Consider the following 13,741-nt stretch of genomic DNA (forward strand, 5'->3'; position numbering starts at 1 on the left):
CAAGAAATTTAATGGAGATCATAGCATTTTCAGTAGAAAGATCCCTTCTGAGATTGTATTTATATTTATTTACAGCCTTTATGCCATCTTAAAGCTACCCTCTCCTGGAAGAAAGGGTCTACTGAAATTATTGGAAAATAATAAGTTTTGCTTGAATTCTGTAGAAAGGTTTGATTTCATTTTTTGATTACTATTTGTTCACGTACAGTGCAGACACAATATCTCTGTGTTTCCTTTTGATTCTGTCATCCTGCTCTAATGACTGATTTGGGAAGGTATAAATATCTATTAAAAACAATTTCTTAGCTCCAAATAATTGTCTTCACAACGAGAAATAAAAGGGGTTGGTTGTGGTGCCCACAAAGACACATGACACCAGTGCTTTTGCAGCACAAATTGTATGTGGGTGTGGAAAGGTGCCCATTTTTTAAACATGCTAAGATGCAGACTGCCTTCCTAGGAAGAGGTGCTGATGAGTGCTGGCTGCTTTGTCCTTCACTCTAAAAATAAGGGCAAAGTGAAGCTATGCCAAGAATTTCAAAGGAGCCAGGCTTTTGCCCCAGAGCTCCTTCCCTGATCTGGGACACACTCCCCCACTCCTTTAAAAGCAACAACAAAACCTACATAACGTGTATTTTTTTTTAAATCTCACAGTCTTGCACCTCCAGTAGCTTCTTCTGCAAGCTATCTGGCTCAGCAGGAAAACAAGAGTCCTAAATGTTTCCTTCATAACAAAGGGATGTCTCCTTTCCCTCCTAGGAAGCTCCATGGGAATTGCCACAATTCATAAACTTAAGAGTAAAACCAAAAAGTGTGTTTATAAGGAGATTTTGCTTTTTCTCCGTGTTGGGTCTTTTTTTCTGCCCTTTCAACTGATTTGGGATAAAGATGATGCAACATAATGTATCTTACAAAGTGTCTGAAGGTTGCATTCACATTTGCTTTATCATCACTGCTGTAAGCATTTGAGCAGCTGAAGGTTGCTGTGAAATGTTTATGCGAGGCACACCTCAACCCCAAAGGTGCAGGGAAACTGGAACTGAAATGCATGTTTATGAGGCTGCACGAGAGCAGGGCTTGCACAGCCAGCTAGGCAGGACACAGCCAGCCTCCAGTGACCCCTCAGGCACGTACCAACTGCTGAACAGCTGCTAGCCAGCCACACAGCAAAAAAAAGAAGATATTCATGGCAAAAATCTGATAAGAAAGTAACCTGCCCGGGGACGCTTGTGAGCTGAAAACTACGTTCAGATCATGACCTACATTTGCATCTCCAATGATAATGGGCTGGATTTAGCTTCTCTGCTGATGTTGAAGGCTGGGTCTGCACACATAGTACTGACCTGGCAGCCAGGGGACGTGGGCTGTGCCTGGCTGGCAGAGGGACCGAGGAGCCAGAAATAAATGAGCAGTTGATCTCATTCACTCATCTCCATCTTTGAACAATTTTGAGCGAATAACTGAAAAAGGTAAATTATTCATATGGAGCTATTCTAAGCTCAGTCATGCAGGCACCTACTTTAACTAGAATGGGAATTGTGCCTGTGCTGCTGAGGGCAGAATTTGACTTTTACTTTAATTGATGCAATTGTAAGACATAATTCAAGGCAAATCGCCTATAGAAAGCCCCCAGAGTGAAAGTAGCATTCAAAGTCACAGTGTATAAACAGCTGGGGGTGCAAGCACAGCAATAACTCTCTGATACTGAAGCACAGAAGCAAAAATCCAGCGCCATAAATAACTCTGATCTTACCTCCTACTAATAAGTAGCTATTTGGGAACAGAGTTTTGGCTTGCATAAGAGCTCTAGCATGGCCGGAGTGGAAGAGGTCAAATATCCCATCTGCATACACTCTGACAGGTCTGTCAACTGTGGAGAAAGAAAAACACAATAGTGATTTTTCAGACCCAAAACAAGTTGCACTTAATTCTACTGGACAGGGTTTTGCTCCCAGATAGGATGATTGAGGAGATTTACCCCAGTTCTGATGTTCAAAATGCACCATGGGTGAAATCGCAGTGTTTTATCCTGCTCGTTACTTGTTCTTCTCTGTACTCTCTGCTGTTTTCTCTCAGACTTAGCCTATTTATTATCATCCATCATCCCTGTATTCTAATTTAGCAAAAATGTCATCTTCCTGCCTCATTCAGAGTTCCACCATATGTCTTGTTCTTTTCTCTCTGACTTTCTAGTCAGTTCTGCCTTCTGGATTTTTTCAATTTTTTCCTTATTTTTTCCTATCATCTCCTTTTCCTCCCCTCTTTTCTGTGACTTCCTTTTTTCCACAGCTTACTGCTGTAAAAATGTATTGCTTACCTGTTTCACATAAACCCTTCACTTCCCTTTTTTCATACTTCCCCCAAGCTCTTTTCTTCTCTCTAACGAGCCTATCATTTCTTTTTCTCACCATCCTCCTGCTATCAATCACCCTTATAACTCTTGCTTTCTGTACATCTTCAGCAGCAGCCTCCAGATAGAAAAAGGACTTGCTTTACCAAATGACATGCCTGACAGCTGGGCCACCTCCAAGCAAAAGGACAGTGGAGATAAGAGCAACAGAGCTCCAGCCTCCGTGGACTGTGCTTCAGTGCTACAGAGAGATGTCTCTGCTGTCAGGACATCCAAGGCTCCAAGGGAGAACACGGCTCCTTGCAGAGCTGACTGGAAAGCTGCGGCTTACCCCTGTAAAGTGTATGTACTTTAAAAGCTTATTTTAAATACGTAAAATTAGTATACGAAATAAGTATACGAAGGCTTTTTTTAAAGGATCTTTTGGAATTTAGGGGGGCTGAAGTATGTATTTGGGACTTTATGTGAAATCATCCTGTTTCCCCAGCCCAATCACAAAGGTAGGTCTGGAAAAAATGTCCAGATAAAGAGTTCCAAAATTGGGCATGGTTTCTTTTCAAAGGCCAAATGGCCTTTAAGGTCACTTAAGGTCTGACGCGATCAACAAAAACGTCAGTGAAAGAAGAGGTTTTCCAGCATACAGAGGCAGTGCAGGAAGAGAATCCAGGAGGTAGCCACTACGCAACACAGTTTTCAGGCTGGCTGGAGTGGGCTGGCAAGCCTTCCTTCCAACTGACATGCAGACATCCATGAAAACATCAGACTCTAACTTGAAATGTTTTCTCCTGTTGTTTTTCTAGCAGAAGCTAACGGTCCTCTAGTTACTGGTTTCTTCCCTGTTACCTGATAGCACCAGATACCTCGCTGGCCCTTCTGCTTCCAAGTGGAAGGCACAAGTGAGCATTGACAGACGTTTGCAAGGGAGAGCCTGTGCTTTGGCCCCATGGTCCCAGCACCCATGGTCCTGCTGACGTTGCTCTCTACACATACCTGGTGTTCCCAGGCGGGCTTGCGCAATGGTTAGCTTCTCATGGGGGGCTTGGCACTGACAGCTTGTTTCATCTGCAAATGGAGCAGGTGCCGTCAGAGTCTGGAAGGGGAAAAAACACAAAGAAAGTAAATTGTTTTTTTCCATCACGTAGTTAAAAAAGAACCATTTAACTGTGCCAGGATGCTGTAACCAGGCTTAATGCTGTTTTTTCCCCGGAGATTTTTGCTTTTTGGTCACCCCTGAGCATACACAATTCACACAAGTTAAAATGATGAGAAAAATAAAGATTTCCAAACACAACATGCAACTTGATTCTTTGTCTGTTGAGAAGCTCAAGCACTTTTGAGGTAGGTGCAGGTACATAATTTTTCTTTTGCAGGGCAAAGTCAGGTTTGATGGCCCAAGCAGCTTAATCCTTGGTTTGGTCTCAATGAGTCCAAAGGCCCAAGATGCAAAATGTATTCTGCTACGTGTAAATACAGCTGGAAAAACTATTTGGGATTTAGAAAGCTGCAAATGGGCCACCTCCTCCCAAGCACCAGCTCCTCCCACTGACAAGACATCAGTAGAGATGATTGAGACTACAGCTTGTTTTGTTGTGTCTTTAACCAGAACCTTGTATAATTTTGAGGAGACATTCAAAATAAAGCCAAGATTACAACCAGAAGGCTCACCTAACTAGAGCCAACTGAGCTGCAACTCCTTTCTCTGGTCTGACACATACTGTAATAGTACTAAAATGCTCTAACTGTGATCAGAGCATCAAGGCTACTTGCTCTGAAGAGCTTATAACCTAAAGATCTAAGAAAGAGACTGAGGATGTGTGAAGAATGACGTGGCATTATCTGTCAGGAAACTTGATTACAGAAATTGCATTTTTCTGCCCATGCCTATGTAGGAAGTTATCAGCAATCAGAACCTCAGATATTTATTATCTGCCATATGGTCTGATATGAAAAAACATGCTTCTACTGCTCTTGGCTTGAAATCTTTATGAAATCATAGAAACAGCAAATTACCATGAGCTGAGTTTTGGTTTGCTTTGTTTTTGTGAGATGAGGTGGTAGTTCAGATAAGCCGAAGGAAATCTATCCCTTACTTTGCCTCCACCATGATTTAGCTGGGACCTCGTGGCCTTGCAGCAGTGGCTTGGTCGGGCTTTGACAGTGACCACTTGCGTGATGTACAGTTGTCACACCAGTTTGAGCACCCACGGTTGATCGTAACAGAATCTGTCTTACCCTTTACACTCTTTTTCAGCTTTTAGATGCTGAATGCTTAATCACTGAGCATTTATTTTCTTTAGCATCCCTGAGATACTTTAAAACACGTCATGCCTAATTGCTGCTGACCTCTGGGCTCACTGCCTTGTTGCATGGAAAGCTCAAAGGACAGTAGTAAAACAGCAACAAAGACTTCAAGATTCAAATCCAGCTCTTTCTGCTGATTTACTAGCCATTTTGTTTACCAAAAGCACTAAAATTTTATGTAGATTTCTTGGTTTTCTCCTTCCATTTTTCCTTTCTTTTTTTCATAATCTCAAAAGTATTGCAGGAAATCATCATCATTAGTATCTTAGTGAGGAAAATCACAGCATCTCTGCAGAGACAAGGTTAGAAATGGAGAAACTATGACCACGTCCAAGTTTCTGTCTGGGTTTCATGGACGGGAGCTGTTCATCGGGCCACCCATGCCGCACAGCGTAGAACATTACACATAATCACACCGTGCCAGCTCCTTCCTTTATTTTCTAAATACTGTCTTTTTGCTTCTGGCTTTGCGATCGCTGTGTGCTAACCTGTCTTTTTATCTCGAAGCAAGGTCAAGTTACATGGCAGCCCATACAGCCTGGTTCCCGCTGGGATAAAGAGGAAGGCAGAAATGTTAAAACAATAATGGCTATGGTCTGAGGCCTGCAACTGGTAATCAGATCCTAGCTTGGCAGAGGCTGTTTCCTTGGAGATTATTTGAAGAAAATAGGCCTGGTTTGCAGGAAGATATTTTTTTTTCCCCAGGCAAACACAGTGGTGCTTTTTATCCATGTAAACACCTTTGCAACACCAAGATTTTTCTTTCAGTCTTCGCTCAATGGAGAACAACCTCTATTAGCTTCCCATCGGTCCAGCTTTTGTAAACGCTCATCATTAAAGCTCGCTTTATGGCCGAGGGCTTAGAACCAGACCTGTCAACATTCCCATTACTCTGTGACCTCTCAGTCACTGGATATGAAAATACATTAAATACAATGGATTAAAATCAGCAATATTCTATCAAAGCCACATAGAGAAATGCATAAATACCATGTGCTGACAGATCAAGGGAAATACAGCAATAGCTTCCCAATGAGTATCCAATACTATTTCATTTTATTTGGACTAGAAAAAATGTTGCTGAGCTTAACAAAACCATCTTATGAGTAAAATAAGATGAGACCACTTGCTTTATATATTCTAGCATAAGATAAAATATTTGAAGAAATTATTAAAAACCAGAAATAAATTATCAAACCTCCTTCAGTCTGTATATAATTACTTGTATTCTTTCCAGTTTCTTGTCAGTAATAACTAGAATTGGGAGAAGAGAGCAAGTAATTTATATAGCAGCTTTTTCATTTTGGTTAATCCATTAAAGTACTTTTAGAAGTTCACTACAGTTTTGCCAATAATCAGATGGTTCGACAAAGACTTTGTGCAAATGTACTTCTGTCTTTCTCTGACAGATTTTTCCCTTCATCTGTGCCTTCATTATTTTCCAGGCATTTACATTTCGCGATTAATCAAGCAAGTCAAATCAGCCTTACACTTTGGAGCAAGGTAAGCTTCTGAGATCTGCATCACCCTGTAGCAGGGTGCTCTATAGCCTGAACGTGAGTTCAGTGATGAATTATTTCATTTTTTTTGTTCAGCACCTGCCTCCTCCTTGTATTATTTGATATTCTTGTCCTGGAAGCTTCAGTAAATTAATCCACAGTCACCTATTCCCTGGCTCTCATGATTTCATAGTCCTCTCTCTTTTCTCCCCTCAGTCACGTTTTCCAGGCCAAGGAGCTCTACCTTGTTTATTTGTTCCTTGTATGGAAGCTGGTCCACAACTTTGATTATTTTTGTTGCCCCTCCCTGTTAACTGCAAGGTGGCTTATACAGTGTTTGAACTGATAACTCTTCCAATTTCTAGAGCTTTAGAAGATAGGAATAGAAAATTATTTACATGCTGCTCACACTTGGTGGTTATCTTTGATGGCAAAAGCACCTTACAGCTGGTGTCAGCAGGGACACCTTACTTTCATTTAAGCAGTCCAAACGCCACGTTGTTACTGTATTATTAATATGTGGTGTCTAGAGAAAGCCTATTACATGTCATAAATGGAGGAGTCACTGTAATATTAGGACTCATTAGTGATATTTACTTCAGAAGATGTTAAAAACCCCTTGCAATGCAAGTCCTATTTCCTGGGAATGAAGATGCCGCGTTCAGTTATAATTAAATTCACTTCCTAAAAATTAATGTATGCGAAAGCATCGTATCCAATAACCCTAGCGTAACAAAAGCCATTCTATGACAAGTTTGTTAAACAGTGTCTTACTTGCATTCTCACAGATTTGCAAAATAACTGAATGATGCTCAATAAACTTCAGGAAATTAAAAGATGGAAAGCAGGTAAAGGGGGGCTTCCTAGCAAATGCCTCACAGCTCCATTTGCACCCGGTATCGTCTTTGTAACCCTCAACCATATTTAATGAGACAGTAGCCCAGAGAGCACAGTGTGGTAGGCAGCACTGAGCTGGTTCTGTGGCTGGGATGTTTTATGAAGAAACCCTACATGACAGCTAGAAGCAGCTTATTTTCAGGTGTATCTTGATGCCACCTTTTTATTATCACTCTTCATAGTCTCTTAGGCTACTGTAGCCATTTAACTTAGCTGCTACTCAGCAGATAAACATTTATAGCTTATGTTCCCAATGAATTAAAAGGAAAGGGGTCAGTGATTTGTAGAGGAAAGGCAGTCATACCACTGAAATAACAGGTCAAAAGCATGAGCACCTCTACACCCTCTCTTTTGTTTACAGCCTGTAATAGGAAATAATTAGTTGTGTTATTGTTTGCTTGTTTTCTGTATGGTTGTTGGGGGGCTTTTTGTACATAGCAGCAAGAAAGATGGAAATATTTTTTAAATGGGCAAATGCAGACCCACCTATGCCATAGTGCAGCTGCCATTATAACTCTGCCTGCAGGGTAATTGCATGCAACATGTGCAACTAGAAGCAGCTACTCTTTGCCTTTTTTTGCCCCCCCCCCTTTTTTTTTTTTTTTTGATTCACACAGCTACACTACCTCCCTCACCACATGACATAGAGACAAAAATGTTCTTTGCTTGGTAGAGAGAATAGTTGTATCGGCATCAACGATTCTGGCATCAACAAAGGTCTAAGAAAATTTCAGATCTTGAACCAGTACAGCTACACAGGCAAAACTTGGTAGAGGAGGCTGGGCCTGTGCTTATAAAACAATTAAGCTGGTAGGCAAATTCTGTGGGCGGTCTGATGCTGTAATCTCCTTTTATCTCAGAGGCAGTATTTAAAACAGATAACTGATTTCACTGGAACACATCACGTGGGTAAGATCTACTCCTATGAGGAAAGATTATTTTGGGAACCTGCTCCTGATGTTGGCAAACAATAATTACAGAGCAGGAAACACTGACATCAGTTTTAAGGGACATTTAAGGGAAAAACACTATCAAAACTCTTGAGAAGGAACTAAAAATACATGCTGAGTTTCTGAAGTGTGAATACCCTTTGCAAGTAGAAAGACCATCTTAAGGACTACCAAGGTCTTCTCTTAGAGGTTCAGGGAGTCAGCATTGTGAAAAATGAAAACCATGTTGTCTCATGTATTCCCTTTGGTAACCTTGACCCAAACAGGTAAATTTATGAGTAATTAAGTTGTAATTGAATGTTACTGGTGGGTGCCTCCAGGTAAACTTTTCACAAGCAGTTACAATATTAATGCATTTATCAAAAGAAAATCTAGCCTGTTCTCCCACAGTTCTGTTGACTCAGGGAGGTGGATGTAAACTAAAAATAAGGCAAACTAACCCAATAAGAATAATAACTTAAAAAAAAACCCACAAAACTGTTTGCAGGCATTCCAACTTGCCTTATTCTCTGTTGCTTTTTCTGGGCTTTATCTTCAACCAAACATACTTTGTTTGTCATTAGTATTAAGTCAGTAACTATTAAGTGCAAGATGCAATTACAAATTAAAGATATAATAGAAGAAAAGCAGCTTCCACTGCCTTCTCAAGCAGCACAATGATGTATATATGTACAGATTCATAGATTATGAAACTAGAACAACTATTCTATAATCTAGTCTAATATTTGCAAAAGGCCAAAGAATTTTGTGACAAAATTCCTGCATGACAGCCATGACTTTTGACTGAACTGGAACACATTATTTAGAATATAAAATCCATCCTAGAGGTAGGATGGGCCCCAAGTCAAGCAGAGCTCAAGCGAAAGAACTGCCGAGGAAGCACCTCAATCTCCATGAACAGCAGCTGGAAAAGCAACGTGACCCTCGGCAGCTTACCCACCTGAGCCCGCTCCCCTGGCACAGCTGGAAGGAGCACTGCCTACAGGTGACCCAGGCAGGACTCACGGAAAGAACAAACGGCAGCTAAGGCGGCGTGCAGCCTGTGAGCCTAGGCGTCCTCCTGTCCCGATGGCTAGAGACTTAGCCAAGCTGTCAGATGCCCTGGCACTGAGGAGGGATATGCAGTATTTCAGGACAAAGAAGTATGCGGCTCCTTCAACAGGGCACTGGTTACCAGGCAGCAGCCTGCAGATGCCATAGCAAAATGAAGATGTTGCAATGGGACTGCAGAACCAAACTGGTCATAGTGCATTTGCAATTAAAAGCTGAATGGCAGGTGCTTGCTGGCCCATGAGTGATGCTGAGGGATGGCCATGGTCAATAGACCAAAAATGCGTAACCACTGCTCTAGTACCACTCTGGTTTGTTGATCAAGCCAGAAACTGGAGATAATGTCAGTTCATAATTTTTTCTAATACCCATTTCTTTTTACTTGTACATTAGCGTACACACCTGATGTATGGCTAAAAGGCCCTAACTTTGGCTTTAACATAGGTAAGGGTTAATCTACTGAAATCGACCGAGTTATAGCTAAGATATTGGGTGCATCTGGCCCAGTATTCACTCTCTACTTGTGTTTCTACATAAAAATACTTAACGTCTATCAATTATTTCATGTCAGATGTAGGACAGCGTTTTGTATAAACCATTACTCAAAACAGAGCTATGCTGAAGCACGAGAAACCCCATTTTTTCCTCCCACACAGGAGGCACGTACTCTCTGCAGTTCCCCAGCTGGCAGGCAGAAGCGCCCTGGGAAGAACTATTTTCCCACAGGGAATGCACTGGGCTTCTCTACCAGATTCCTGATTCATCCAGTGCCTTTCACAAGAGCTTTTCACCTTATGCCATCTGTCTGTGTTTGTGTGTAGGAAAGGAAAGCAGATTATGTGGAAACAAAGGTATAAGCACATATTGTGACAGACAGTTCAGCTCCATCGAGTGTCTGTGCATGATCCTGGATGCGTGGTTATACACAACACGTGCTTCTTGCCCGTGTAGTTAGTATTTGCCTCCTAATTCTGTATGTCTTCTGCTCCGCATCCATGTATGTGTTGGGTTTCTTTTTACATTTTATACATATATTACGTTATAATGTTGTTTATGTTTTTGAGAAGGGAGCAGAAATAATCTATTTACAATGGTTTTCTACTCCTTTTTAAAGTTATGATACAAACCTTCATAGTAACGACAACAGTACAGTTTAAGAAATTGGTAATATTCTCCTAATAAAAGCTGCTTCTAAAATAGCATGGCAGGTGGGTATTTGCAAGCGAGGAATACAATACACGGAATGTAATGCTTGCTCCGTGTTTACGTGTCATTCGTGAATCCTGCAAAAAATATCTGTAGTTCTGTATATCTGATGAATACGTATTGCAACATGTTTTTGCAGAGACTATGGCATTTCGGAATATATACCAATTGGATGTCCTTTGATGTAGTAAAGGGAAATCACAGCAGATTTTTCGTGTCTACGGGCAATTTTTTTTTTTCTTTTAAGCGCGGCAAAGATTGCTACATGTCCCCAAGCATCAACCACATTTGGCATGTTTTTATGGGATTGTCCTTTTATGTAGGAGCCAACATTTACGAAAACTAAAATTAATCCAGAGCAGAAACCAAACTTGTAAAGGACCAAAAAGATATTTGGTCAAATAAAGTCATTTTGGGTCCCTCAAATGTAAAGCTGTTTGTTTACATATATATTTATGCTTAGTTCACTGTGAAGCAAACAGATGGCAGAACCCCCTAAGTCATAACATCATGTGAGAGAGAAACAGATGCATGAGACACTTTTTAACCACAATAAACCCCCCTAAATTCATCATTAGCTCCTTTGATTAAAATTGCATATACCTTTCAGTGATACAAGAAAGAGAAATACAAAGATCTATGGAAGCTCATGGAAATAAAGTATCTATCTGAAATAATTCTAGAGGTTGCATCAGACCCTCTCAAAACACTGTTTGCAAATATGAAGGGAGGAAGGCATCCAGGGATGAAAATATAGGAATCCAAGGCATGCACATTTTTCTTGCAATTATTTCAAATTTTGTGCTTAACATTTCATTGCTTAACAGCAGCAACAGGGAAATTGTCTAAAGGAGTCTAGTGCTCCCTTAAACCATTATACAGCTCCAGTGAGTGAAAGTACTGAAATGTTCTCCTCTACCCTTCAATAAAATAAAAAGAAGAAAAATAGTGTTTTCCAAATGTACTTGAATAATTTGAAAAAAATGAATTCATGTACTCTCATTTCTTCTAAAAAAAAAATCAGTAAAATGACCAAAATGGCTAAAGCAACTGATACCTAAAATGACATGAGAGCTGTGATCTTCAATTGTACCTGAGTCTCATTCTCCAAAGTATTGTAGAGTCAGTGGCCCCGAGATATTTGATATGTAATTCCTATTGAACTATAAAAGTCTGTAGCCTCTGAATCTCAAGACAAGGCAGTAGAAGTAAATCCAGGCTTGGGAGCAAGCACTGGGATTGCCAGGGTGAACCTCAAATGGCCCTGATGCTTACAGTGCCTTGGCAGAACATGTTTTATCTGCCATATGGATAGATCCTAAGTCTCCAGCTAGTCCATCCTTGCAATGGTGACGCTAAGCAGAAAAAAAATAGTTGGGTATTTTCCACACAGGGCCCTGATGCCCTTTCCCGCACAGGCAATTGGGATTTGGCCACAGCTTGAGTTACCCAAGAACAGGCATCCGATGGTAGCACGGATGTCATGTAACCATGATCTCGGGAACAGCCCAGTATTCCTGGGATTGCATTGTCAAGGACAGAGCAGACACAGCAAAAAGCACCTATCTGTTTCTTTACGTCATCTTGAAGCTATATTCACTTCACTTTAAATTCGTGAAAACTGCTGCTTAATTCCTGCCTGGCCCTGTACCCACCAACGTCCCCGCAAGCAGAGGCCAAACCAAACACCTACCCGTCTATTCCCTCTCCTCCCCTGTAGTTCACCTTGGCTAATTTAGGTGGTTTTCTGCTGATCTGGTTTCTTAAGGTTCCTTAAGTTGTGCTTGACTTTCCCTGTGTGTTGCTGAAGAGCCTGCATTCCTGATTTGGGCTCCATCTCACATTAGACTCAAAGCACAATGAGGCAGGTACTGCGATGAAAACGTACGTTTCGTTGCCCTGCATTCCCTTAGCTGACCTACTTCAGCCAGTTTTGAAAATAAGACATTGGTACCCAGGTCCCAGCAGTACCTTCTCAGATGTTCCCACTGAGGCCTGTGTTGGACGACAGAGATGTGAAATACGAGGAAAAGAAGCTCTCAGTGTGTTCAAGGGAAAGATGAGACCAAGCAGTAGGTTTGTTTTCAAGTAAGTTTCGATGTGTATTTGGTTTTGCTTTATCTGCAGCACTGTCCTTATAAATTGCCATTGTTTCCGTTTATGAAAGACACTATCTGGAATTGTCTTCCTGAACAAAGTGAGTTGAAATGCCTGTTTGTTTCTTTCAGGGTGAGGACTGGTAATTCTCAAGATGCATACCGATCCTTCAAGGAGCTGCCCACATGTGGGACCAAAGTCAAACTCTTGATCCCAAGGGACATACATAAATAAATTATAAAAAAAATAAGCAAAGCATTTCACAAGGCTTTGTACTTACTCTTTGGTATTTCCTCCTATGGCACCTCTGCCATCCAGTTAAACTAAGAGCTTTTCCCTCACTTACGGGCCTTTTTAGTACAGGCGCACACAGGCAAACCATAACGCTGGGATTCCCAGGCTGAGATCCACAGCCCAGCAGTGCGCTGCAGCTTGCTGAAAGTTATCTGGGGGCAACTGCCATACCTGGAATGCATGGCATGATATGACCGGCAGCGATGTTTATCTCATTTAAAACAATGAAGGCCCCCATGACCAAACCATGGGTATCCTACGGTTTAAGTAGGAGAAGCAACACTCGCTTAAAAAAAAAAATGGATGGGACAGTGGTAGATGAGAAAGTGGCCTAACCCAGCAGTTTGGTCCAGACGAGAAACGGATAAATGCAAAACTACACAAACCAGGATTGGAGAAACGCTATTTGTGTTTTGTTTTTTTTTCCTTGACTACAAAACTGCTAAAACCACCGCTATGGATAAAGCCTGCGACTCTAATTGGCTTGTTTCTCCATTGTGCATTGAGACTAAGGTACGTGTGTCACTCAGAGAGAGAGATTTTCCTGGCATTCAGATATGTGGAAGCTGAGAACGTAAAGAAGGCAAAGATTAAGTGAGAGATGGACCAGGGGAATTGACTGAAGCACGAGTGCTCATTAATGCTCTAGTTGGTTAAGAAAACCCAAAGAGTGTCTTGGGAAAAAAGTAATGGCAATTTATATCACAACAGTACTAGGCACTGGAAAACATCAGGTTTCAATACACATTGAAGCTTACCTGAGAATTGCCTTCAATGTCCCCTGTTTTCCTGCTCTTTGAAGGATACAGGGGTTTTCTTTAGTCCTACTGTGACACTTCCTGCCAAGCTAGCAGACTCCATAGCCTAAAATCAGAGGATCTAGTGGCAGATATCCATTAAAAATATTCACAGTTTTAAGGCTTTAAATAAATAACTCCTGTCTTAATGAAAAGGATGACAACTGTTTCAGAAAAGAACTAACCCCCTTTTCATCTTCTAAAATTTGAGCTGATTGTGAAGTTATATTTCTTAACAAAAATTGCTTCTTAAAAATGAGCTTATATTAAGAATGCAAAAGCCCAGATAATTAATTTTAG

The 13,741-nt window shown here is 41.1% G+C and overlaps 1 protein-coding gene across 1 annotated transcript in view; it reads right to left on the reverse strand.

Annotated features, from left to right (window-relative positions):
* PCYT1B (phosphate cytidylyltransferase 1B, choline) overlaps positions 1-13,741 on the reverse strand; it is a gene marked incomplete at its 5' end in the record, with an annotated part of 31,411 nt that overhangs the window by 15,353 nt on the left and 2,317 nt on the right. The window contains 2 exons of the mRNA XM_082304310.1: positions 1,754-1,870; positions 3,341-3,440. Of these exons, the coding sequence (XP_082160436.1) occupies positions 1,754-1,870; positions 3,341-3,440 (217 nt within the window). The remainder of the gene's footprint in view (positions 1-1,753; positions 1,871-3,340; positions 3,441-13,741) is intronic.

This window comes from Platalea leucorodia, assembly GCF_965183815.1.
Source record: "Platalea leucorodia genome assembly, chromosome: 2".
NCBI lineage: Eukaryota > Metazoa > Chordata > Aves > Pelecaniformes > Threskiornithidae > Platalea > Platalea leucorodia.